The 26306-nt window shown below is 48.8% G+C and overlaps 5 protein-coding genes across 5 annotated transcripts; 3 read left to right on the top strand and 2 right to left on the bottom strand.

Moving 5' to 3' along the window:
* Nucleotides 1–62: 62 nt before the first annotated feature.
* Nucleotides 63–12203, bottom strand: EDB82DRAFT_469024 (polyketide synthase; the record flags this gene model as incomplete). The annotated part of the gene is made up of 3 exons (XM_065607921.1): nt 63–6585; nt 6792–6817; nt 7134–12203. The coding sequence occupies 3 exons, from the start codon at nt 12201–12203 to the stop codon at nt 273–275; spliced, it is 11409 nt and encodes a 3802-aa protein (XP_065463555.1). The 3' UTR covers nt 63–272.
* Nucleotides 12204–12968: 765 nt separating this feature from the next.
* EDB82DRAFT_517767 (chaperonin 10-like protein) lies at nt 12969–14720 on the top strand. The gene has a single exon (XM_025725414.2). The coding sequence runs from the start codon at nt 13430–13432 to the stop codon at nt 14543–14545; it is 1116 nt and encodes a 371-aa protein (XP_025594015.1). The 5' UTR covers nt 12969–13429; the 3' UTR covers nt 14546–14720.
* A 2850-nt stretch (nt 14721–17570) lies between these two features.
* On the top strand, nt 17571–20047 carry EDB82DRAFT_517770 (uncharacterized protein). The gene has a single exon (XM_025725415.2). It carries the CDS (start codon nt 17751–17753, stop codon nt 19998–20000), a length of 2250 nt encoding a protein of 749 aa, XP_025594016.2. The 5' UTR covers nt 17571–17750; the 3' UTR covers nt 20001–20047.
* On the bottom strand, nt 20048–22308 carry EDB82DRAFT_517771 (uncharacterized protein). Its single transcript, XM_025725416.2, has 2 exons — nt 20643–22308; nt 20048–20571 (listed from the first exon to the last, which is right to left on the bottom strand). Exons 1-2 carry the CDS (start codon nt 22121–22123, stop codon nt 20109–20111), a joined length of 1944 nt encoding a protein of 647 aa, XP_025594017.1. The 5' UTR covers nt 22124–22308; the 3' UTR covers nt 20048–20108.
* A 1516-nt stretch (nt 22309–23824) lies between these two features.
* Nucleotides 23825–25909, top strand: EDB82DRAFT_580519 (chitooligosaccharide oxidase). The gene is made up of 2 exons (XM_025725417.2): nt 23825–24365; nt 24416–25909. Exons 1-2 carry the CDS (start codon nt 23899–23901, stop codon nt 25425–25427), a joined length of 1479 nt encoding a protein of 492 aa, XP_025594018.1. The 5' UTR covers nt 23825–23898; the 3' UTR covers nt 25428–25909.
* The last annotated feature ends 397 nt before the right edge of the window (nt 25910–26306 follow it).

Here is a 26306-nt window from a genome sequence, read left to right on the forward strand (position 1 = left end):
GGCAGAAATCGAAGATGAGCGTGGGACAACAGTGAGAACGGAGCACAATATAAAGATAACATGAGGACATAAATTTGATCTGGGAGAGAATAAATACAAAAGAGGGAAAGAAGAGGAAGATATTTCCAGAATCCTGCAATAATCCCAGCGTTCTAGCTTTATACGCCACTAAAAGAAAAGCCGATTGAACATCAAATAGTACCAGAAGGAAAGGTTCATATATACTCCAAAGAAAAAACAGGCCCAAAAAAGACATCTTCAAACCGCCATATTTACTGGCCCAATTCGCCCATGTAAGGAAATACCATGGGGGCATCATTCTCAAGGATGCCCTCCATATAAGCTGTGATGAGAGGATCCATGCCAGCTACAGCCGCACGATCCATCCACTGCCTCAACTCAAGCTCCTCAAACTGAACACCGTAGGAACCCTCAAGATGCTCCCGTAGCTTGCTAGCAGAAACCTTGACACCGCTAGAATGATGCTTGAACTGAATCGTAGCAACGTTTCCAGATTGGCCTTGTGCAAGATTGATAGCTGCTTCCGACAGCTCAGCGACAACCTTGTCGAGTGGTGCGAGATCCATGTAGCCCTCTACCCTATCAAGTCGAGGTACGCATCGCATGGAGATAGAAAATCGCAGAATGGCGTTGAGAGCGTCTGAGTTGGGAGCTTGGCCGCTAACAACAACAGCAGGACGATGGATGGATACTGGCCAATATGAGCCAGTATTCTGAACATGCTGGGCCAGCTTCTCCAAAAAGGCTTCACTGGCCCAACGGGTCATCATGTGACCTTCGAGACCATCTGTCGAGGGATAGAACTCAGAGACTGATGAAGGAGGAGGTGCCTGGTTTCCAGAAAGAAGAACCACGCGGTTGGAAGAAAGGAATAGAAGAGGAATGCGTTTAGTGGCGGCCATGGAAGCTAGGAAGTGGGTGGACTCGACGTTAGGAGTGCGAAGAGAGTCGTAGGTGTTCAGACAGTGTCCGTTTGAGCCAGCATGGATGATGACATCAATAGTCTTCGCGAGCTCTTCGCGTTGTTCAGAGGTCAAGCCCAATGTGGGAGATAGAAGGCTACCAGAGTAGTGTATAATCTTCTCGTTATGTGGCAGAGAAGCCTCATAATCCGCTGGAACAGCAATACAGTGGACCTTGTTGACAGCTTCAGAAGCAAGGAGCGATTGAAGTAGGTGTCCACCAAGGAAGCCAGTGGTGCCAGTCATCATGATCTCAATACCCATCGTTTTAGGCGCTCGTCCCTTTTGTGAAGATGTTGCCCCGTCAAGTTGCCTAACAAGCCATTGTGGAATAGCAGTCTCGGCATCCCAGTCAATCTCACTCTCGATGTCTCCCGTAGCCCTCTCTTGACGAAGCTTGTCAATAGCCTGAGCCATGCCTCGAAGTGTGCTTGCTTGGTACAGTACACGAGTTGAGACGGGTGCCATCATGGTCTCTCGGATGGCGGCCTGAAGCTTCATGAGTAACAATGAGTTGCCACCGAGAAGGAAGAAGTCGGAGGATGGCGCAATACGAGTAGAGGTGACAAGGACACGTTCCCAGAGAAGACGAAGCTCACCCTCTCGAACTGTCATTTTCTCCATCGGCATGGTAGAAGAAGATTCAGAAGCCGGGGTAGCGGCGATGGCCTTTCGATCGATTTTGCCATTGGGAGTGGTAGGAAACGTGGATAGCACCGCGATTGACGCGGGAATTGAGTACTGGGGGAGCTTGACACTGGAGAGGATCTGAGTCACCCTCTCTTGGTCGATCATCTCATTGCCTGCCACCAGAGTGACATGAGAAACAAGAACATCGCCATGGCGAGAGACGACAGCACCCGCGAACAGTCCATCCGATGCTTTGACCAGAGCTGCCTCGACCTCCTCCAGCTCAATACGTAGACCACGAAGCTTGATCTGAGTATCACCCTCCAGACGACCGAGATAAAGAAGGGTACCGTTAGGTAAGAGACGACCTCGATCGCCAGTTCGATAAAACCGCTGCCCGTTAGAGTCGGCCACAAACTTGCGACTCGTCTCAGCAGGAAGGTCGAGATATCCAATAGCGACACCAGCACCGCCGATACATATCTCACCAATGTGACCAAGAGGCTGAGGCTGGCCAGATGCGTCAAGAATGCGGACAGAATAGTTGGGCAGAGCTTTGCCGACAGCAAGATCATCATTGTTGTCGCTATCACTCAAAAGAATGGTTTGGAAAGTTGCTGCAGCAGTAATCTCGGTTGGTCCATAGCAGTTTGTGAGTTGCAATCCTGCATGACCAAGACGAGCAAACTCATTCTTCAACTGACGCGTGACCTGCTCCCCACCCATGCAAGCATGCTTCCATCCTTGGTTCTCAACAAGAGAAGCATACCCATATCGGAACCAAGCGAGGTACTCGGATGGAGTGGCAATGGTCAGTGTCACTTGCTCTTGGCTGAGAAGGTTGGACAGTGCGACGGGATCTCGTCGAAGATCTGAGGGCGCGATAACGAGACGGCCGCCGTTGGTTAGAGCGCAGAAAGTCTGGATGAGAGACATGTCGAAGCCAAGAGAGCTTTGCTGAAGGACAGTCTCTTGTTCGAGACGAAGAAGGTCATTCTTGAGGGCGAGATGGTTGACAAAGTTAGCTTGCGAAAGAGTGATACCCTTCGGTTTACCAGTTGAGCCACTGGTAAACAGGAGAACGGCGGGCGCATCTATTTTAGCAGTGCAAGCGACGTGGACAGATGAGTCGTGATCGATGTTGTCGAGGGGAACCTCCTGGAACTGAGTATTACCTACAGACCGTAGAATGTTGGCGCGACCCTCAGTAGCGGAGTGATAAATGATCAGAGCTGGCTGACCTACTTCAATCATGGAAAGATGTCTTGATGTTGGTAGACTGACATCCAATGGCATGTAGATGCCACCAATGTGAAGAATGGCAAGCATGGAGATGACGAAGTCAAGAGAGGGCTCGCATAGAACAGCGACGCAAGAACCCTCAGTGAAACCTTCGTGAAGAAGAGTGTTGGCAACATTCTGAACGCGGTCGTTGAGCTTAGAGTATGTCAACTCCATGCAAGAGTCCTTGATAGCCAATTGATCGGGATACAGCTGAACGATGTCCCGAAAACGCTGCGAGAGAGTGGGCGCCCATTCATATTCAACCACAGGTCCACTTCCAAGTTCAATTGCACGAACAACCTGAGTCTCTTCATGCACACCAACACCATCGACAGTACGATCGGGAGTCTGAGAGAACGCATCGAGGAGACGGATGTATGATTCCAGAATTGTAGCACAAGCGTCCTCACTGTACAGAGAAGCCAACGCATACAACTCTACCACGCAGCCTGTGGGCGTCTCGGCGATACCAAGACTCAGATCATACGGGTTGTCGGCATCCTTGACATCAGACAGCTTCATCTCGGCGTCGCCAAATGGCATCTCCCAGATAGATCCCATGCGATAATTGAGCGCAGCCTGGAAGAGAGGTGTCCTACTAGCTGATCTGGGTACTTGGAGCTCGTTGAGAAGGACGTCGAATGGGAGCGCTGACTCGCTGAGGATTTTTAGAGTCTTCTGGGAGATACTTCGGGCGATTTCAGAGAAGTTGGCGTCTTGAGTGATGCTAGCGCGAATGGGGAGCATGTTGACAAAGTATCCAACCGTCTCGGCAAACTTGGGGTCGGAGCGATTGGCATCAACGATACCGATACAAACGTCCTCAGTCCCAGTATATCTAGCGAGTAGGACCTGAAAAATAGCGAGATGGAAGTGGAACTGGCTGATACGAAGGCGTTGACATGTTGAAGCTAGGACCTGGAACTGATCAGGCCTGATTTCGCGGTATTGATGATGACAATTGTTGCTCGTGTTGTTTGGGCGGGTCGTGACGCTGGCCATAGGAAGAAGAGGCAGTGGTTCAGGGAAGGTCGCGAATTCGGATTTCCAGAAAGACAATCGTTGATAAAGTTCGTTCCTACTGAGCTGAGTGGAGGAGTAATCCAGATAAGAAGCCGCGTTGCGATTGAGAAGCTTCATCTGGTAGGACACATTGAGGTCTCGAATCATGATGCCGAGACCAACAACGTCCATGAGAATATGATGATAAGCAACGAAGAGCTCATGGTTCTCAGAATCGCGACTCATTAGAACAAGCTCGAATGTGTCTCCCCGTTCGAGATCCCAAGACTGACTAGAGAGGCGTTTCATCTCGGTGTCAACATCCGCATCCTGCTCGATAGCGACATGCTTGAGCTTGATACGAGGAGAAGCCAGGATACCCTGCATAGGGTGTCCATCTCCGACACGCGCGAAGAAGCAAGTGCGCAGGACTTCGTGGTGATGAGCCGTGGTGGAAACGGCGTGACGAAGACGAGTGGTGGACACTTGGCCCTTGACTTGGTAGCGGAAGACCATGTTGTAAGCTGATGGGTCGTCACTGTGTTGAGTGATGAACCACATGCGAGATTGAGCGTGAGACATGGGATACTCGCGGACTAAGTCAAGAGAGCCAGTATCACTGGAAGAGTCATCGGTGAGGATCGTACTAGACTTCATGTCCTGCTTGGTGGCAGATGTATCGGAGCGAGATGTTGCTGAAGGCGAAGAATCTCGCGAGGCGCGAGAAGATGATGCGACAGATTGCGAAGATGCTGATGGAACAGCTGAGGATTCTAGAGAAGTTTGTATAGCAGGCACAGGAACAGGAGCGGCCTTCTCGGGCTCTGGCTTTGGCTTGACTTCCTGTGGCTGAGCGGCCTTGGTCTCTAAGATCCTTGCCATCAACTTCTTGGTGGCGAGCGTAGAGACTTGCTCAACCGTGTCACCACCAAGAATCTTGACGACGGGGATATCGGCACCAAGCTCTTTGAGGAACCAGGTTCTAATCTCAACAGCGACAAGTGAGTCAATGCCAAGATCAATGATAGGTCGGGACACATTGACACTGCCAGAAGCAAGTTGCAGCATGGTCTCCAGCTTGCCACAGAATGCTTGGATGACAGCTGCGACGGCTTGTTCATCACCATCAGCCTCCTCAACACATTGCCGGATGTTGCCAGCAGAGCCAGCTGCACCACTCTCTTGCTGATAATGAACGGACGAAGGAGGTGCAAAGTGTCCGAAACGTGGGTCCTTCATCCAGAGCGGCTGCTGATCTAGGGGAACAGGCTCAGTCAAAGGCTCAATACCCATGATGATATCGTGGCTTCCAGAAACACTGTCAGGCCTGCCGCCGCGGATAGCTTCCATAAATGCATGATGCACGTCCGTCTCGGAAGTAGGCATGAGACGGACTTTGCGGAAGTGAGAGTCAAGCTGGCGATCGCGCTCCTCGCGTGTGACATAACCCACATCCGTAACGTAAGCAATGTGGATGATGGAAGCTGCGAGTCCGCGGTTGCGACGTTGGTTGATGAGGCTATCCATGAACAGGTTGGCGGCGTGATAGTTTGACTGGCCGACATTGCCAATCACTGAAGCCACAGAGCCAAGACAGATAAAGAAGTCAAGGTCAGTATCGTGGAAGATACTGTCGAGATGTTCTGTACCCAGAACCTTGGCTGCGAGTGTGTTGTTGAGTTGCTCAGCGTCCATGTCAATGAAAAACCCATCCTTGAGAACCATGGCTGCGTTACAAACACCAGCGATCTTGGGCATAGATTCCTCAATTCCAGCGACGGCAGCTTTGACAGATAGCTTGTCGGTAAGGTCCATGGGCAACACCTTGACAGTGGCTCCCAGGCGATGAGCCTCCTGAAGGGTGGCTTTGGGGAGTTGAGGGTTGCGGCTAGTGATAACCATGTGCTTCGCACCATTTCTGAGAGCCCATTCGCAGATTGATAGACCCAGACCACCAGCCATACCAGCCATCAGGTATGTTCTGTCTGGCTTGAAGAGTGTTTGCGCTTGAAGAGGCTTGACAGTGATAGGCAGAGCGGTCTTATCGGTCCAGTCTGTTATGAAGGTTCGAAGGCCGAGCACACTGGCATTAGAACCTGCGATGTCTGAAGCTGGGATGACTTCAGTCTCGGGCACTTTTTGATTAGAAGCTGCCTCGATGCACTGACCGAGGAAGGTCGCTGTGGTCATCTTGGACATCTCGAGAGCTTTAGAAAGAAGCCCAGATCCTAGGCGACACATTTGGTAGTTGGCTGGGATTGAAGCTGTAAATGTGAAAGCCATAGAAGCGGTGCCGGCTGAGCAATCGATGAAGACAGCGGTGTTTTGCGGGATTGCTCTCTGTATAGCGCGTTGTGAAGCAAGAGGATGAATCTTGATCCAGTCTGTAGGTGCCTCGGCTCTGGATGTAGCAAACTGAGCTTGAAGCTGTCTCGTTCCAAACTCTGACGCGATAATTCGGACGAAGGATTCATCGACGTTGTAAAAGAGGACAGGTGACCCGGTGGAAGAGATGACAGCGATTGAGCGTGCAAGAATGGTGAATGCGATAGAAGCAAGCTGGGCATGTGTAGTGTCTTCTTTCACAGCAACGAGAATTTCCGAGTTGAGGTAGAGAACAGAGCAGTTGGTGTGCGAGAGGCCGACCACCCAGGACGAGTCGGTCTTACCGAAGATGATGTAAATGCTCTGATCATCGAAGCCAGGGAGATGTAGAGTAGAATGGACATCTACTCGAACACCATCACCTTCATCCTGTTCGTCAACAGAAAGCATAGCCACTTTCCCATCAACAACCTCAGTGCAGACAGCCAATTCAGTCGCATCAACGTTCTTGCTAATCACCCGCTTCGAGCCATTGTATGTCTCATTGAGTGTCTCATCAGGAATGACTCGTGGGATGACCGTCTTGCCATCGGCTGAGATCTCGAGCTCAGATTCTTGAGCCCAAAGAATTTTGCCATCCCTAGCCACATCCTCACCCTGGATCAACCGCAAGAAAGCCTCAACAGTATGATTGGCAGCAGAAGTTGGGGTTTGTTCTGATGGCATTCCGAGGAGCTGGGCGTTCAGATGGGGTAGCTCAGCAGGGATAACACGCGTGATGCCCTGAATGAGACTTGCGCGGGGAGCATGTGACTTGCCTGATGTTGTTACCCACAGCATGTTCTTCGATCTCATGAGAATGGCTTGCAGGTTGTTGAGCTGAGGCTGGGCAATGGTAGTCGCAAAGACAGACTCGTCTGCGTCTTGTAGGAGGATGACATCCATGCGCGATGGCAAATTGCTTGCATCGATCTTGTCAATGCTCTTAACCAGCTTGATCTGACGCTTCCAAGACCGAGGAAGTAGCTTTTGAACTTCAGAAATGACCTTGCTTGTCCAAAACTTCTTACCACCAATGATCACAAGAGGATCGGTAAGAGATGGGAAGTCAGACTTGCAGGACAAAGGTTCCCGAAGACGTAGGAATTCGTCGTCAATTGCTTGGCTGACAATGACAGACGTACAATGCTTCGCTTCATCAGGAAGATCGTAGACAACTGTGTCGGCGCCTGAGAACCCGGAGTCCTGGAGGACATTGTCCCACTCCACGGTTGTGACGAGCGGCGTAAGTCTTCGACCATCGTCGCCGCCAAGCCACCATCCCTCAAGGCCGCCCATGATGAATGTGGCGCGAACGCTAGCGATGCCAGTGAGTTCCAGGAGAACAAGATAACCGCCTGGCTTCAACAACTTCCGAGTGTTGTGCAGCGTTCGTTTTAAATCATGCGTCGCATGTAAAACCAGCGCAGCGACAATAATGTCGTAAGAGCCATCCTCGAAACCCTGGCCCGAAGGTTCGTCTTCCACGTTAAGAACCTTGAAGATCATCTTGTGTGAGAAGGAAGAGAACTTCTCTGCGGCGTTAGGGAAGAAACCAGATGAGATGTCGGTGTACGTGTACGAATCGTACGCATCGTCAATTGCGTTCAGGATACTCCAAGAGGTACCACCAGTTCCAGCTCCGATCTCGAGGACCTTCGCGCGCGGGAATTTGAAAGTGAGTTGCTTCATGATGTCGCCGACAAATTTGTTAGTAGTAATACTGGCGTAACCCTCCATATAGAAACGATTGAGCATGTCATCCTTGGTCATGACCTCCAATAGTTGCTCATTGCCGCGGACAACTTCGGCAAGATGTCCACCAACGGCGTGGAGCAGCTTGATGTCAATCTCTTCTGAGTACTGGGCATCGATTGTCTTCAGGATAGAAACATCGTCGTTGAGCCAGTCGGCTTTAATGATAGGATGCTCACCAGCTGCAACAACGCGAATGTGCTCTTCAAATGCCTCGAACATGCGCTGGTGGTACCAAATGAACTCTTCGCGTTCAGAGGGTGGGATTTGGTCGACGATGCGCTTAACATAGAACATGGCGACACGCTCAACTGCATCCGCCATCTTCATACCCTTTTCATCCTGTGCCTCATTGCGCTTGGGATCAAGAAGGCCGAGTGATGCATCGTTACCCCAGATGGTCTTGGAGAACATGGATCGATCGCTTGCACCTTCGACAGCTCCGACCATGTTCACAGCCAGACCCTCGACTTGCAGGAATGTTGCGCCCGACGCAGAGTCATAGATGTTCAAGTCACCACGAAGGGAAGTAGCAGTCTGCGATATCGCCCATGTCTCGATCTCAGCCTTGGATACGCCAGGCCTAACAATCTGAACCGATGGATCAACACGGACACGGTCAATGTGGGAGGGAAGAAGGGCAGAAGTAATTTGTCGACTGGCAGGATGAGCCTTTGCGACAAAGAGAGTCTGGAAGGCGACGTCAAGAACGGCTGGGTGGAGCATGTACTTGTCGCCGAGAGTATCAGCTTCCCAAGTGCTCGTGGTACTGGCATAGTTAAGACAGCGATTGATGTCCGTGATACTCTTAAAAGCACCGGTGTAGCTGAGACCAATACTATTGAAAAGTGAGTAGACCTGCTCGTTGCTGATGTTGGCAAGATTGGGAGGAGTCTGGTCCCTAGGTGGTAGAGCGCTCCCGTTGCTAATGGTTTCAGACTTGATATGAACAATAAGGTCGCCCATACAGGTTTGTAGCATAGATCCAACGGTCTCATCGGGACAGACATAGTACGAGAAACGAGCCTTGATAACATCCTTGCTCTTTTCAACCAGTCGAGCAGTGAACAGTGTCTCAACGCCGGCGTTGTTGTCAGGTACCACAACAGGTCTCAGAATCTCAATGTTCTCAACCTCGACAACTCCCAAATTCTTGTCCGCATCGGCAGCCAGATATCTACCCGCTTCCACGGCGATAGAAACGTACGAAGCGCCAGGGAGTAGAACCTCATCAAGAACCGTGTGCCCGCGCAGCCAGGGCATCTCGTTGAGCTTAAGAACATTTCGCCAGCGTAGCTCAAACTCATTGTCATCTAGAGTTCGACGACCCAGGAGTTCATGGCTTGTGTCTTTGCCTAGACGGAAGCGACGAGACATGCGACCCTCACGCCAGTAGACTTTGTCATGATCCCAGGAGTAAGTAGGAAGGTCTTTGATCATTCTCACAGGAGGGGATGTGTTGGACTTGTAGAAGGCGTTGCGGTAGTTGGTGAAGTCGACGAATCCAGGGCCCAGTTGAGCCCAAGTCAGGCCGATAGCAGCAGAGAACGAATCAATGGCTGTCTTCTTGCGGTCGAGGACTCCAGTATAGACTGGAACTGAACCATAAGATGCTTTCATGACTTGTTCCGCTGGGCCCTTTAATGCCGGATGAGGACCGACTTCAACAATGAGATCGTAAGGACCGCCGTGCCAGATCGATGATTCGATGGCTTGTGAGAACAGAACAGTTCGGACCATGTTATCCACCCAGTACTGACCTTTGAGGCTAGTGAGATCACCACGCAGGAGTTGAGTGTCGCCACGGACACTAGAGTTCCACACACATTGTCCCTGCTGAGGTTGCTTGACCTCAATGTCACAGGCTAAAAGATCTTGCAAGTATGGCTCAGCGCAAGGAAGCATATGATGCGAGTGATAAGCCGTGTCAACCTTGAGCTCACGCGCAAAGACGTTGTCCTTGTCAAGAACAAGCTTCGCCTCAGCAATAGCATCAAGATCCCCGGATAGTGTAACGGTACGAGGAGCGTTGCACGCAGCGATGCCGATACGACCCTTGAAGTCGGGTCTTGCGATAAACTCTCGAGCTTGCATTGGTGACAGACCGGCCGCCATCATGCCACCTCGCTTGCCATCGGTTCCAGAGGCGAGCTTAGCATGGAGACCACGGTAGTAGGAAATCTGCATTGCGCCCTTGAGGGAGATGATGCCAGCTGCGTACGTGGCGCCGATCTCACCAGAAGAATGGCCAACGACGGCGTCGAACTTAATGCCGGATACGGTGAGAAGGCTCAGAAGCGCCAATTGAACAGCTGTACAGAGGGGCTGTGAAATAGCTGCCTCGGCGACGCGAGAGGTGGAAGCATCGGCAGTAAGCTCCTTTATAAGGGACCACTGGGGTCGGTTCTTCTCGGGAAGGTCAGCCAGAACATCTTCGCACTCTTCGATAGTGCGTCTGAAGATAGGCGAAGAGTGGATAAGCTCGCGGCCCATTGCAGGCCATTGCGCGCCTTGTCCAGTGAAGACACCAAGTATACCCGATCTCTCGCGGGGATTGACAAGTTTGGGGACATGGCCGATGTTGTCACCCGTGGCCTTGCCATACTTGGAGAGGAACTCTTCCATGTCAGACATAATAGCCTCGCGCGAAGATCCAGAGAAGTGAGCCCTGACACGATGCGTTGAGCGCCTCTCTTGTAGGACTGCGCTGAGAGCAGCGATGTCAAGAGTAGGGTTGGACTGGGTGTGGTTTCTGTACGTCTCAACTGTTCGAAGTAAAGATGCACCTGACTTCGCAGAGAGAACAAGAGGACCAAGGATACCCTCGTTCTCATGGAGAGACGGCTCATCAGGAGTGTCTTCATAACTCTCAATGATGACATGAGCATTCGTGCCGCCAAATCCAAAGCTGTTGACACTCGCGCGAGCGGGGACACCATCAGGTAGTTCAGGCCAAGGAATAGCAGTGGTAGGAATTTGAAGAGGCCCATAAAAGGGCGCGACAGAAGGATTGAGCTCATTGAACAGCAAGTTCGGAGGAATAACTCGATGCTTCAAAGCGAGGAGGACTTTGAGAACACCAGCAAGACCAGCGCCTCCTTCGAGATGACCAATGACAGTCTTGATAGATCCAACGTATAGCGGGTTCTCGACAGACATGTCACCTCCAGTAAAAGCGTCGCTGATAGCGCGTGCTTCCACAGGGTCTCCAGCTGGTGTTCCTGTACCGTGACACTCAAAGTACTGAGGACGATCCTTCTTGGGATCTAAACCCGCGCGAGCATACGTCTTTCGAATTAATGCTGTCTGAGTGGGAGCAAATGGCATAGTGATACCGGGACTTTGACCATCAGAGTTAACACCAGTAGCACGAATGACACCCTCAATGTCATCGCCGTCTTTGAGAGCCTGACTGAGTGTCTTGAGAAGAACTGCGCCAGCGCCTTCACCACGGGCGTAACCGTTGGCGGCCTTGTCCCACATTCTAGACCTCGAGTCGGGGGAGAGCATGTGTAACTTTGACTCGTTGATGTATGGTGCTGGGTCAAGGATGAGATTGACGCCAGCTACGACGGCTGTGTCGCTGTCGCCGTTGAGAAGACCCAATGCCGCATTGTGAACGGCGACAAGAGAGCTTGAGCATGCTGTGTCGATTGTCTCAGAGGGGCCTTTAAGATCGAAGACGTAGGAAATGCGGTTCGACATGATACTGTTTGCCGATCCTGTGGCGTTGTATTTGGAGATTGTTTCTGTGTCGCGAGCTTGGATATTTGCCCAGTCGGATGTCATGACACCAACATGAACAGAAGTAAGAGATCCCCTCAATTGTTCGAGTGTGAGACCAGCTGCTTCGAAAGCCTCGTATACAGTTTCGAGAAGGATCCTCTGCTGGGGGTCCATACCCGCTGCCTCCATGGGAGAGATACCGAAGAAGCTGGTGTCGAAGAGCCTGTTGTCCTCCTCGAGAAGGTATGACTTGGCGGCTACATCTGTGGAACCGTGGGTGTCACCATTTTCGTGGTAGAATCTCGCGAGGTTGAGCCTTTCAGCGTCGAAGGTCTTGATGACATCGCGGGGCTGATGGAGGAGGTCCCAAAGCTTGGATGGAGAGGAAGACGAGCCTGGAAATCGGCATGATGAGCCGATGATAGCGATAGGTTCGCGGTATTGGGAGTCTTGAGCCATTGTGTTGGTGGACAGAAATGTGATTGGGAAGGGAGGCGACCAGGTTAAGGAAGGAGGTAACGAGTACAGAGTGTATTTGATATTCTCGATGTTCGACTGAATGACTAAAAGGCCTAGTAGTACTGGGGAATGGATATCGATCAAGTAGACAAGCAGTTACGGGGAAGTATAATTCTCAGTCGAGTGAAGTTTGAGCATCCAACCCGTACATGACGATGATCAAATATTCAGAATTAGACATTGGAGTACTTCAGTCACATAATCCTTTATTTGAATCAGTTATTTTCTATTTTCGTATCTTATTTTCCCGTCTCTTGACAATGATCCATAAGCATAATTTGCCATTTGCGATAACCTGCCAGTTTTAGCTCGAACCAGGAGATTCCTTCGTCGGATTTCAAGAACGCTATTGACTGGACACGAGTTTACCTCAGCATCCAAGGGTAGTTCTCACTTTCCCGTGCCACGATGAGTTCAGTGCAGTGAATTCCGAACGGTGGCTGAATGTCTTGGGTCAGCTTGGCTGTATGTCATTCCAGCCCCATGCCTTCTAGACTGGAGGCCTGTGGAGATCATGCAACGTAGTTACTGTTTCTGTTCAGAATTGGTTAACCCGCTGCAGCTTGTACATGAGGTTCTTAGACAGTTGCTTACCCTGTGGGAAGACTCTTGTAGGATTCCCCGGCATTTAAAACTCCACTGTATCCCGAGCTGAAGGTAATGGTCCAATAGACGCCAACCCCCTGTCTAAGATTCCCTGTCATCTTACAATTTCCCGAGTTCCACTACTCTACAGCCCTGTAAGCTAGTCTCGGTCTAACTTGCTGATGGGTTCTCAGCCTGTTTACTCGGCAGGCATATTGTCGTATCACCCTTGCATGGAAGCTGAGTGAGATTAAGCAGAGACTACATTCAACGGCGCGGAGAATCTCGCGTAGCTGTCATCATTGGCATTTCATTAGGAATCAGGCTATGCATGAACTTTAACATGAGATAGGCTAAAAACCGGGTTGAACGGCATGGCCAAGTTGATATCCGAATGGCATGATCGTGACCTCAAGTAAACAAAAATTGTGCCATCAAGATCGATCGATCGTTTCATCCAGATAGAGTTGATCACTGGTTACCAAAATTTGCGATTCCTCCAAGTCACTCAATTCACTATCAAGCTCAACTTCAAGCTAGCCATCATCCAGAGTCTATCATTTCTACCATCTTCATTCACGATGACCGTCAAATTATCTCTTCCTACTTCTCAAAACGCTCTCAAGACGCAAGGCCCAAACAGTGTCTCAGTCATTACAGACGCTCCTCTCCCGAACATCGAACCACATGATGTTCTTGTCCGCGTCCTCGCTGTCTCCATCAACCATGTAGATGGCAAAGCTGTGGACATGTCGCCTCAAATCGGCGCAACCAGCGGAACCGACTTCTCTGGTGTAATCGCAGCTTTGGGTTCAGCCGTCGAGAGTGACTCTTTCAGAGCTGAGCGTGGCATGAAACCCATCAGTATTGGCGATCGTGTCTTTGGGGGCACATTCGGGAACAACCCTCTCAGGCCGCACAATGGTGCTTTCGCAGATTATGTAGCTGTTCCTGCGCGACTTGTCTGGCATGTTCCAGATGGAATGGATTTTAACACTGCTTCTACTCTTGGTGCCTCTTTGGCTACAGTGGGACTCTCGCTCTTCAACTACCTTGGTCTTCCTCTTCCTTACAGTGAAACTCTGAAGGGGAATGAGAAGCCCACTGTCTTGGTTTATGGTGGCGGTACTGCAACTGGCGCAATTGCTTTGCAGGTGTTGAAGGAAGCAGGTATCAATGCTATTACCACCTGTTCTGCCACCGCAGCACCCCGAGCAACCCGTCTTGGTGCCAAAGCCTGGTTCGACTACAAGTCTCCTACCTGCGGCGCTGATATCCGTGAGCACACAAATGACACTTTGGCCTACGCACTGGATTGTATCACTGATACATCTTCTATGGCCATCTGCTACGAGGCCATCGGCTCATCGGGTGGTCGCTACGTCGCGCTGGATGCTTTTCCTGTGCGAGGACATACGCGACGCAGCGTTGTTCCTGAATGGGTTTGTACGCCTACTCAGTTTGGACATGCAATTCGTTGGACACCTCCTTATGATTTAGAACCCAGACCGAGAGACCTAGAGTATGCTGAGGAGTGGTACCCCATTGCGCAGCTGATCATTGATGAAGGAAAGGTTGAACCACCTACGGTGGAAGTGAGGAAGGGTGGTTTGGGTACTGTTTCAGAGGGCATGGAACAGGTTCGTCGGGGTTTGATTCATGGGAAGAGACTTGTCTATCCTATTGCAAGCTGTTGATCAATAGATACTGTATTGCTTTCTTTGTTGGTTCCCAGATAGTACCCAGCTTGGTTTTCCCCTATAACTGTTCTATCTTCGTTCAAGCTGTCCTTGAGTCGTAACACCTTCAAACATGATAAAATAGATGAGGCCGGAATAGTGTATTGTTGCTTTAGATAGGTATTGATTGAGGTACCCTTTTGTTTCTGAACATGCCAGTAGCCGCAACGATGCTGTAACCAATTATCAAGCCCACAATTATAGGCAACCAGAACTTCAAGTACATCCGGGGGCGAGACTTTTCGTCATGAAATGGGGGCTTGAGGTCCCCTTGGTTTGATTCTTCCGACATCTTATTTTGCGGGATCTTAGAAAGTAGTTAGTAATGATGGAATAAAAGTGGTTGTTTGACTTTCCCACTCAACTTATTACAAAGTTTAACCAACGATCTTGGTGTCAGATAAATTGAGAGTTGGAAATGGAAAGAGCAGCTCCGTCCTATACTTATATAATTGTGAATGAAACTTAGATGTCGACAGAATGTTGAATATTTTTAACTCCATGGTTGGCTTGACAGAATTGGCCATGAGATCACAGCAGTGAAGTTAATTCTACAAGCACCCGGCATTTCCTGAGATTAGACTTCTGTAAAGTCTGTCCTTGCAAATGACAAACACGCACGGCCTGGGAATGTTAATAACATCAGAGCTTTATAAGTAAAACTTCAGATCCTAAACGTCTACCCTGAAGTAACACAGACGAACTCAACAATTTCTTCCCTCATACTTCCAACCAAAGTTTCTCAACATATTAGTGATGGTTATCAATGATAGCACTGACTTCTCAGTACTTGAGATTACTTCTTTTAGGTTTATGCCTATCACTATCCCAGCCATCGAACAGCCCGGGAGATGAAGACTGAAGCACGCCTGACTTCGCCTTCGTAATTCTCTCGGCATACCGGCATTGCTGATCTCTTAGACTCTGTTTCTAGATATCAGCACTAGCTGCAAGGCAGACATGCCAATGCAGTGCCGTCTTATACTGGGAGTATCCAATTGGCGTATTTCTGTAAATAACTAAGACATTGCTACACCTTCTCGTTCTTTTTTTTTCGGTCTGACTGCTTACACCGGGAAGCGTCAGGAACTAAAGTGACCAATACAAGATTGAAATAAATGTGGCAAGACACTCAACTGTATTCATTTTAGGCAGGTCGACGAGGTTTCTGGAAGCAAAAGAACCATATAGAAAAGACAAAACGGTTTAGACGCAAACTCGGAACTTAATCTGCTGAACCATCTTTTGCCAGAACCAATGAAACAGCTCAAGATCGTGGACTGAAACATGAAGGATGAGAATCACAGCACAAGGTTTACCAGGAGGCATTAAGCTAGTTTCTGCCTGCCTTGTAGTAGTAGAGTCTCCAAGACAATGGATACCTTCCCATTCCGGCATCTCGTCTATTTTCTGATTTTGGAAAGATAAGCGACAAATGTCTCTCATAGCTAGCTCCCTTAATCGGATCAATACGTTGCATCCCCCATGGGTACATGACACTAGTGGATACGACTGTATGTTTCACGGGTCTAGTCAATCAGCTCTAGGCTACAGAATACTCACTGCCACATAGAGATTCAGAGGCCCAAAGAAACAGATTGTGTATCGTGCCAATAAGAATATGATGGTATAGAGCCCGCTCACTTCGCTTAACCCACAAGCTCCATGTAGCCTTAGGAGATAAAAAGAAATAGCGCATTTTCTTCGACCAGAGGCGCAGCAAACTATGCCTCTTGAAGTGCCGCTAGTCTTGAAATAACATATTAAAAAATTGGCGATGTACCTTAGAGTTCCTACAACCCCATCAAAAGCAAGGCTGCCCAGTATTTGAGATTAACCATGCGACGCTAAGGAGGTTTTCCCATACCGGTGGTTCAAATACCCGGCGAATATTTAAAATCCCGTGCAGGGCAGCCATGAAAAAAAGAGGAGAACATAACGTCTCGCTCTCGTTCTTGTTCCACTCACTGCTGTGGTTTATTCAGTGGAGACGAAATGTGGCCAAGAGTCAGGCCAAGCTTTGTAATGGGAGGGATGTATGCATCTGTCTGCTACACTAAGACATGCGTGTTATGTCTGGCTTGGCTTATTGGCGTAGATCCATCGGTTGTTACCAAAGACCTATCCTAGTGGACAAAGACCGAAAAAGTGGCTTGGCCTGACATGATGATAGTTGGAGGGACGGGCGGGAGCTGCCGGAGAAGGGAGGAAACGGTCCTAGAGATTATGCACGCCCTATGCAAATGTCAGACTCACAAAGAGATTCCCATTGGCACATTATGGTGCAAAGGAGTAACGTCCAGGTTCAGCTCTTGGTTACATCTTGGACCATGACAGCTCCTGCTTGACTGTTGGTAGGCCTTCGTATTACCATGATGTCATCCAGTCATGCTGACGACTGTGACTTATGTCAGCTATGCACGCATTGCTTACCGGGCTATATGAATAAATGTACCCATAACGGGATTTTGTGAGATGCCAAGAAGACTGAATGATCCTTCTTACTCGATTGATGCTCCGAATTCGAACGGGGAGGCGCATCGAGAGGTAATCCATCATGCTTTTTGTATCAGATCCATAGTTTCTCTTGGCCAAGTCGTGGGGGCATTTGATAATGAGAAAGTAGGTATTAGTACAGACTAGGCTCGATGAAATAGCTTACTCTCTCTCAATCAACTCAGTTCCAAGCCGTCGATCCTTCTCTGCACAATTCAAGTTCGCCGAACTATACATAAGACGATATTGTGCTGTGTTAACTAATCGTCCCTTGTCCTCCCTCCTATGTTACAACAAGGGAGAGTGGGGGCTGATACGATCCACCTGTGGGCCTCTCCCATGCCTTACCGCAACATTAACACTCCCTCGGGACCGAAGCTAACATGGTAAGGCAGATGCAGTTATCCGTAAAACAGTCTTTTGGTTTAATTGAGAAACAGTAGCTACATGGTTCATTGCCTACTCCCCTCAGAGATTCAGTTCCAAGCCCTTTAAAAAGAACAAACTGCCCGAGTTCCTGACAACCTTACATGTATAAACTGCTTACTGCCCCAATCTTGTACCTGTCTGTTTGTTTCTCCGCCCTTTTCATCAATAACCAACACGTTGCATACATAACACAAGACAACCCTACCCCGCAGATCCTCTCAAGTGCATCTCACTCAATATGGACCTCGGACCCCCTTGGAAGAGACGTAGACCAGCTACGGCCTGCAACCAATGCAGAGGTCGGAAAATTCGCTGCGACGGTGCAGTTCCGTGTGGTCCTTGTAGTAGATCTCCGGGCCGTGAATGCGAGTACAGTCCGACACCCTTTTTCGAAAGCAGATCTAAGACTACTTCGGTTTTACCGTCACAATCACAACAACACTCTCAGTCACAGTCACAAGGTCAATCATTTTCTCAAATCGGAAATTGTCAACCGTTTGTGTCAAATGACTACGGACATAACTTACAACTATTCGACTTGGATGTTACCGATCCACAGCAATTTGCAGGCTATCAGTACACCAATGACAGCGACTTATCGTCTTGCTTCCCTATACACGACATCTCTGTCATGTCAGAGATTCATACCGATGCACCATCTTTGACTCATGCCCCTTCAATAACATCTGGTACTAGCACTGCCTCCAGATCTACTTCAAGTCGAGGTGACAATATCTCCTCCTTTGAGCCTTTGTCTTTGACCTCAAGGCTTGATCCCGAATTATCATCAGAACCTACAAGGATGAGAACATCTTCACTCTCCAAATATGTATCAGACCATGATCATGACTACTGGCAAAATAGTCTGCAAAATTGCGAAAAGCTTCATTTTCTTAGCCACGCCTTTGGGAGCCATACAGCCTATCAGCCACAGCAGGAAAGAATGCGTCCTCATATGGAGCGATTTATAAGATTGGAGCAACTACAGTCAAAAACATCAGGTCGACTTTCTCCAACACTGTCTCCGATGATATCTGCTCGAGACCTACTGCCGCCACGGTCATCATGTCATATCCTTGTCGATGCTTACATCAACACGTTTGAAAAGGTGCTTCGTATCTTACACATACCGACCTTTCTGCGCGAGTACGAGCATTTTTGGTGTCAGCCTTTGAACTTTCGGGCTCTCGAGGTTGAAGAGCCTTTTTTGTGCAAGCTTTCCATCGTCCTAGCCCTTGGGTCCACCGTTATTTCTGATTCTTCACTAAACTCTGCATCACTGCAGAATCAGACTTCTTCGTGGATATCCTACGGCAAGAAGTGGCTTGCAAGGCACATGGGTAGTGCCCACCGATCTGATATCAATATGGCACAGATTCTTTGTCTGATCTCTCTTGTGCGACATGTACATGATGACGACACCGAGCACTCGGAAGGTTTTCACATGCACCCAGGAAACTTTGACCTAGCGAGGATAGGTATGCAAACGGGGTTTCATCGTGACCCTTTACTGCGGTCACCAGAGATGCCGGCTCTTGAAGTTGAGACACGTCGTCGTTTGTGGGCGACTATGGTTGAGTTATCGCTTCAGCACAGTTTGGACGAAGGACTGCCTTCTTCCCTCTCACCCGAGAGCTTCGACTGCAAGCCGCCTTCCGACATAACCGATGAAGAGCTGGAATCAGGTCTTGTATCGGTGGATCCAAATCACAAACTGGAGACTCTAGCAGCTTCCACCATTTTGGTTTTACTCTCGCGAACTCAACATCTTCGTCTCCAATGTCTACACCTGGCCAATTCACCACGAGCATCCAAGTCATACAACGATAGCAATTACCTCGCCTCAGAACTTTACTCCGCACACCGGGACAATACGAATGTTCTTCGAGACATGGATAAGAAACCTTCCGGATTCCAGCTCCAACTACTCCAGACATATACCCTGGAGTTCATCCGCGCCCTTCATCAGCCTTTTGTCGAACAGTCTACTTCCCAAACCCCATTCCACTACTCGCGCAAAGTCGTTATGGAGATAGCGATGCGTGTCCTCGCTTGGCCACCTAGTTTAGGATTGATAGCTGATTCTGAAAACCGAGACATGCAAGTGCATGAGACGGATCCTTGTGCATCACTTCGTATTTATGGTCAGGGTTATTTAGGTCGCGTTCAACGACAGGCCGCGGTGTCATTGTCGATCAATATCATCAGTGATCTAGAAGATGGTGTTTTTGGAGCCAGTTGCGGGGCTTCGTGGAGGAAGACACATAGTGTTATCCATGAAACTTTGTTGATAGTTGAACATCGGGTGAAAGTGTCGTCTGGCGCTCATGGTAGGAAGGAGTTGCTTTTCTTAGCCGCTGCCGAAGCCTATATCAAAGGTCTACTTAGCGATCTGCAGCAAAAAGATGTTGAAGATGCGATATACCAAGCGATAGATAGTGCAGTCGACTTGTGTTATGAGGCTGCTGATCAAAGGTTACGGCGGTAAGGATAAAACCAAAGTATTGGTGTCTGTATGAGCCCCAAAACAAAAAATCAAATTATCATTAATTACACCCAAGATTCCAACTGCAGGCTTGACCTTGCTAGTGAATAGTTATGAGTTTGCACGTCGTGATCCACCCCTTCTCGCCGCCAACCTAATTGCAAAAGGCAAAACAGCATTGAGAACCTTCCACGCCATTGTTTCCTCATAGCTCTGGAACTTCAACACGGTTCCAGGCTTGTACCCTCTGTACACCTTCTCGACATCGCTCATCGCATAAGGCCATAGATGTTTGAGTAATACACCCTGGGTAGTTTGCATTGCACCCAATTCGTCCCACAAAAGACTTCCCAGTATTCGCACTGTTCCATCGTAACCGGGAGTCTCATGATCCTGTTCGCTGGGAGGCTCCTCCTCCTCTTCTCCGTCTTCTCCTATCGATCCATATTGTGCATCAACGGCAAGAACGAACTTGGAGGCATTTCGCTCGAGATATGACTGTATCGTGGCCTCGTCGATAGCTAGGAACATTCGATGGTGGACAGGAAGATTTGGCAAGACGCTCTCGAATTTCCTATACTCATGTTAGTCTGTTTATGAAAACCGTGCCGTGCTCTGCCTCAGGCCTTTGTGATTGTGCCTTACCTTTTCGCATCCTTTATAGTCTCCTGCTTTCCATCAATCCAGTGGATTTTGCAACCTTTCCGCACATCGTCGATATCTTTCTTTCCGAGTCCCCAATCGGCGACATCAACTTCGAATTTCGTTTTGAACTCGTTCCACTTCTTTTCGTCATGCTTGTGGCACAACCGAAAGGCGGCAAAGCCTTTCACGCGGGGTAGCGGCCGTCGAGCGTACTCAATCCAGCGGTCCATCTGGGGCTCTGAAGGACCTCTCAGTTCGTACCGAGCTGTCGTCTGCGCATCGATGTGACTGATGCATGTGATAAGGAGACACCTGGGATCATTGATAGATGGTTGAAATGAATCGCCCTCACGCAGATAATACTCGTACGTCTCTTTTTTGTCAAGATAACGGACTCGTTCCTGGTAATCTTCTATCCGCCAGTTGATATTGGCAGACCACGAGATTGGGTCCTTGCGAAACACTTTTTTGTGGGCTTCCGTTAGCGGTTCACGCTCTTTAGCGGAGGAACTGTCGCCTTTGTAGCCGTCTGTCGGCATAAAGATCATGTAATCCGCTTCAGCCGTGTTTCGACCTAAATCGTCTATCTTGTCCGCCATCTCCCTCTGCCTGGCATCAACTTCGGTCTCGTGCGAAGATTTATGGCTGCCCATCTCAAGTACCAATGGTTCTCGGATACGATCGATGTGCTCAATGACCCATTGATGAGCACTGTCGCAAATGCAATCGTAATGGGCCCTGATGTACTGATACCAAAGGCCAGTCACTGAGACTTCTTCGTACACCTCGTTTTCTGCTTTACGCTTCGCGTTAACAGCTTGCTCGAACACTCTCAGGTGATCCCATATCAGGTTGTAGGTTGTTCGTAGAGCATTCTTGGTTCGTGAATGGTTGAGGTAGGCGAAGACGTCTAGAACTGCGACAAAGTACTGACAAGCATCTTTAAAGTTCTCTGGGTCATCGAGTTGCAACTCTTTCCATCGTCTTTCAGAAAGAGGTGGTATACCTTCCCACAATCTAGACTTCATTGCATGAAGCTCTTTGGCAACCCGCCAAAGGCGCGCCGAATCCTCGTGTGACCCGATACGGATGCCGACCCAGTCAAAAGTCGATCTTTGCTCAATATTAAATGGTGCAGGCGCCCAGTCAGTGAATGGCTTGCTCATGTTTCTGGCCTCCTCAACGGTGAGTAGTGGCCGATATGTTTTGCGGTCACCACCAGGAAGACAACCGTGCATAAGAAACTCCAAGAAATGCGGGATCGTCTGAGGCTCCATAATCCGATCAGTTATCCAAAGTCTATGATCGCCGCCAGACGACTGTGGAGGAACAAGATGACTGAAGTCGGTAGGGTGGTCGCTATGTCGTATGTTGCCGCTGCGTTTGCCGGATTCTGGTTCGGGAATGTAGGTAGGTATACCACGAGCGGTCAAGGCTATTTCGAGCCGAAGCAGTGGCTCAGCATGGCGGCGATTGGACATTTTGGGCTGTGAAGCCTAGTAATGTACTGTATAGTTACTGTCTTATAGGCGCTCTGGGGAGGATATCATCCCGGTGAAGACTTTTGTATATATACAGATAAACAAGAAGTAAATAACGCAAGACCAGTGTCGGGAAGAGTTTGATGGAAAGTGTTGGTTGTGATAAAACTGGGTATAAAAGGAATGTTGTCAACCAACACAGATATCAGGGTACCAGAAAAGTTGGCCACCGGAAGCACAAGAGACAGAATTAGTAGATCACTTTATGAGATTTAGGGTATGGTACTAGGTCATTTATTTTTGTATCCTCAAACTCAGAGGCCATATTTTTTGCTACCCACTAGACAGAGTAACCTTTCCCGGCTAAGTCTGAATCCACTCATTCCAGGCATCACCAGGCAAAACAGCCAATTGAAACACTAACTCCACAAGATATTGCAAACTTGAGTAAAACAAAGAGTACGCCAAATCGAACTGCCTAGGTATAAAAAGACCACTCCCGTCTACTACCCTGAGTCTTTATCAAGTCTCACACCCTTATTCTTCGACTCTAAATAGAGTACAAGTCGTAGATGCAGAGTAGTTAAAACGCCCTAGCGGCTTCACACCAGGTTTGATCATTAGCCTCGCGCCATATATTACTGATGAAATCTCATCAAGAGTAGATCAATTATGCTCGGGGCTTCGATACTACTATTTTTCACCTATTGCGTTTCTTGTTATGACGTGGATCCCTACAAGATATAGCTTATGATGTTCATATTTGGGGGTTTCTGAAGAGACAGCAGAACTATTTGTGTAATGCAGATTTGACTGATCCCTCGCTATGACGGCGTTGCATTGAGACTGCATAATGGTTTTTAGAGTTTTAGCTGGTTTATGAGCGGCCAGCATTTTTCATTTCGGCAGTTCCAATTCGAAACGTCTCGCCTACAGACAACCACTTGACAAATCGTGGCCATCACTCACAATACGAGCATTCTATCGTCGTATTTTGTGAAATTTGTTTCCTTAGAACAAATGACCACTTCTTGAAGAGGCCTTGGGTGTTGAAGATCAACTAACCTTGATTGATTAGAAGAGTAATACCGCTTTTCTATGGAGGAAACTCCGTGAGAGCTCAATTACCCTGGAGCAACAGACATTGTCTTATCGATAACTGATCTTCCTTAGTATCCAATCAATGCCTCTCGAGAGGAAGCCAGCATTCCTCAGGTCAGCCTCAAAGCAGCTCAACTCCACAGACGATACTAAAAGGGGTAAGACAGCTCCAATTATCTAGACAGTGACATCACAAGGAGGAACCGTGATTCGGTACAACTAATTATAGCATGAACTAATATCGGCACTCCGGCATTTAGAGGCTTGGGACTAACTCGAGTTTCCTTTAGTTGGGTATCAACGTTGCATTTTTCACTGTTTCTTTCTGGTTACCAGTTATCAATTAAGGTAGTAGAGCTTATATAGCGTCAAAACATTTACCGTTTATAGAGAATGACGCTTGGTTTGGTTACCTCTCTCGCATTCGGAGGAAGCGAAGACGCTAGAGCCCGCAACGTAGTGACAATAGCTCGTATCCCATAATTCTTTGACTGCCATGAGGCTCAGATCTCGTAATGAGGCGCCGATCTGTGGGGTTGAGCCAAGAGATTAGTTGCTGCAACATGAACCTCGCCTTTAATAAATAACAACCGCAATCTCCTTGTATTCAATATTCCATTCACATCTCATCTCATTCTATCTCTCTCAATCAACATTTCCTATCTTTATTCACCATGCATTTCAACACTCTAACGTGTGTGCTGGTTGGCCTCGTCGCCCACTCATCAGCAGTCCCGACAAAGCGCGAAGCCGTCAACAGCTGTCTCACACAAGCCAAAGTGCCCACCGACGCACAGGGCTCTCAATCATGGAAAGAAGACGGCACAGCTTACAACCTGAGACTTCCATTCGAACCAGCTGCCATCGCAGTTCCCACCACTGTCGCTCAAGTTTCCGCTGCTGTTGAGTGTGGCGCCAAACACGGCGTTGCAATCAGTGCCAAGAGTGGTGGCCACAGCTATACCTCTCTGGGCTTTGGTGGCGAAGATGGTCATCTCATGATTGAGCTGGATAGAATGTACAGTGTCAATGTGGCTAAGGATGGCACCGCAAAGATTCAGCCTGGTGCTCGTCTTGGACATGTCGCTACTGAGCTCTGGAACCAGGGCAAGCGAGCTCTCGCTCATGGAACGTGCCCTGGGTAAGTTCCCTAATCTCTCCTAACAAGGATCATCCACTAATATGTCACAGAGTTGGTCTTGGTGGTCACGCCCTGCACGGAGGCTACGGCATGGTCGCCCGCAAGCACGGCCTTACTCTCGATCTCATGACCGGCGCCACAGTCGTTCTCCCCACCGGCAAAGTCGTCCACTGCTCCAAGACCGAAAACTCCGATCTTTTCTGGGGTATCCGTGGCGCGGGCGCAAACTTTGGTGTTGTCGTCGAGCTCGAGTTCCAAACATTCCCTGCGCCTGAGCAGATCACCTACTTCGACATTGGCCTCAACTGGGACAAGAATTCTGCTCCCCAGGGCCTTTATGACTTCCAGGAATTTGGAAAGGGCATGCCTGCCGAGATCACCATGCAGATGGGTGTTTCCAAGAACGGATACAGCATTGATGGTGCTTACATCGGTGACGAGGCTAGCCTGAGAAAGGATTTGCAGCCTCTGATCCAGAAGTTTGGTGGTGTTCAAGTCACTGCTACCACTGTCGACTGGATGGGTCTTGTTACTCACTTCGCTGGTGCTGGAGTCAATGTCAACCCTACCAGTCCTTCATACGATGCACACGACAACTTCTACGCTAGCAGTCTCGCTGCTCCCGAGTTGACCCTCAACCAATTCAAGTCTTTCGTCAACTACGTCTCCACCACCGGCCAGAGCAGCAGCCACTCTTGGTGGTTGCAGATGGACATCACCGGCGGAACCTACTCTGCTGTCTCTAAGCCCAAGCCCAGCGACACCGCCTATGTCCACCGCGACACCCTCCTCCTCTTCCAATTCTACGACAGTGTTGCCGCGACTGCCCAATACCCTTCTGATGGGTTCGGTCTCATCAAGGGTTTGAGGCAGAGCATCTCCAACTCTCTCAAGGAGGGTACTTGGGGAATGTACGCCAACTACCCCGATTCGCAGATCAAGAACGATCGGGCTACTGAGATGTACTGGGGAAGCAATGTTGCCAAGTTGGAGCAGGTCAAGGCCAAGTATGATCCCAAGAACTTGTTCCGCAACCCCCAGTCTATCAAGCCCAAGGCTTAGAGTTGGCGAGAAGTTTCATTATAGATTTCCATTTTTCTTCAATTAGAGCACTATAGACTTGATACTTAGCGGTTTTAATAATAATCAACTTGTACAAACAATTCTTGCAATCCAATTTTCGCTCTATGGGACAATAATAGCTTCTCTGCCTGACTTCCCTTCATTTCGGTCAGATATCTAAACAAGTGGTGAATTAGATAACGATAACATCGAAGCATGAGTCTCACCCTCCATCAACTGTTCTGGTAAAGTAACCGGCTATAGCTATTTAAACATACTTGAAACCGGAGCTAGCTGCGGACGTATGTGACTTGGTTAAATGAAACCAGTCTCACCTGATGATAAATCACGCCGTTTTACTTGATGAGTCTGCCAATGTATTCGTAATGGTGTCCCATTTCTGACAACATCAACTCTTGCAATTCCGAATATCCTGAAATGTAGTTGAATTAGTCGTCGAACAAGTTCCATGATAATTGGACCAGGGACCAGAAAAGTGCCCGAGGCTAAAGTGAAATCTTGGCCATTCTTTAATTTAGGCAGAATGTAATCTGCAAGGATCAATCATTCGTAATCCGGGGCATCATGTTCCATCTATCTCAATTGGGCTAGACGTTGTCGGTACCCGGCCGGATGTATCCAACCCGACCGAGTCTCTAAATCCCAGATCTCACGTATTGCTTATAGACTCTACGTCGTATCTTTGGTCTTGTTACATTTCTCAATATCACATGTTAAGCTTAATTTGTTGATCGACATATTAGACTGTGTTAAGGGAACCTCTGATCTTGATAGTGAAGTTGCTTTGTAGTGGGACCACGACTGGCGGTCATGATGTTCTACGGTGTGCTCTGCCAAGATCAGTTATCCCTGTGATAG

Source organism: Fusarium venenatum (genome assembly GCF_020744135.1).
Source record: "Fusarium venenatum strain MPI-CAGE-CH-0201 chromosome Unknown EDB82scaffold_4, whole genome shotgun sequence".
NCBI classification, from domain to species: Eukaryota; Fungi; Ascomycota; class Sordariomycetes; order Hypocreales; family Nectriaceae; genus Fusarium; species Fusarium venenatum.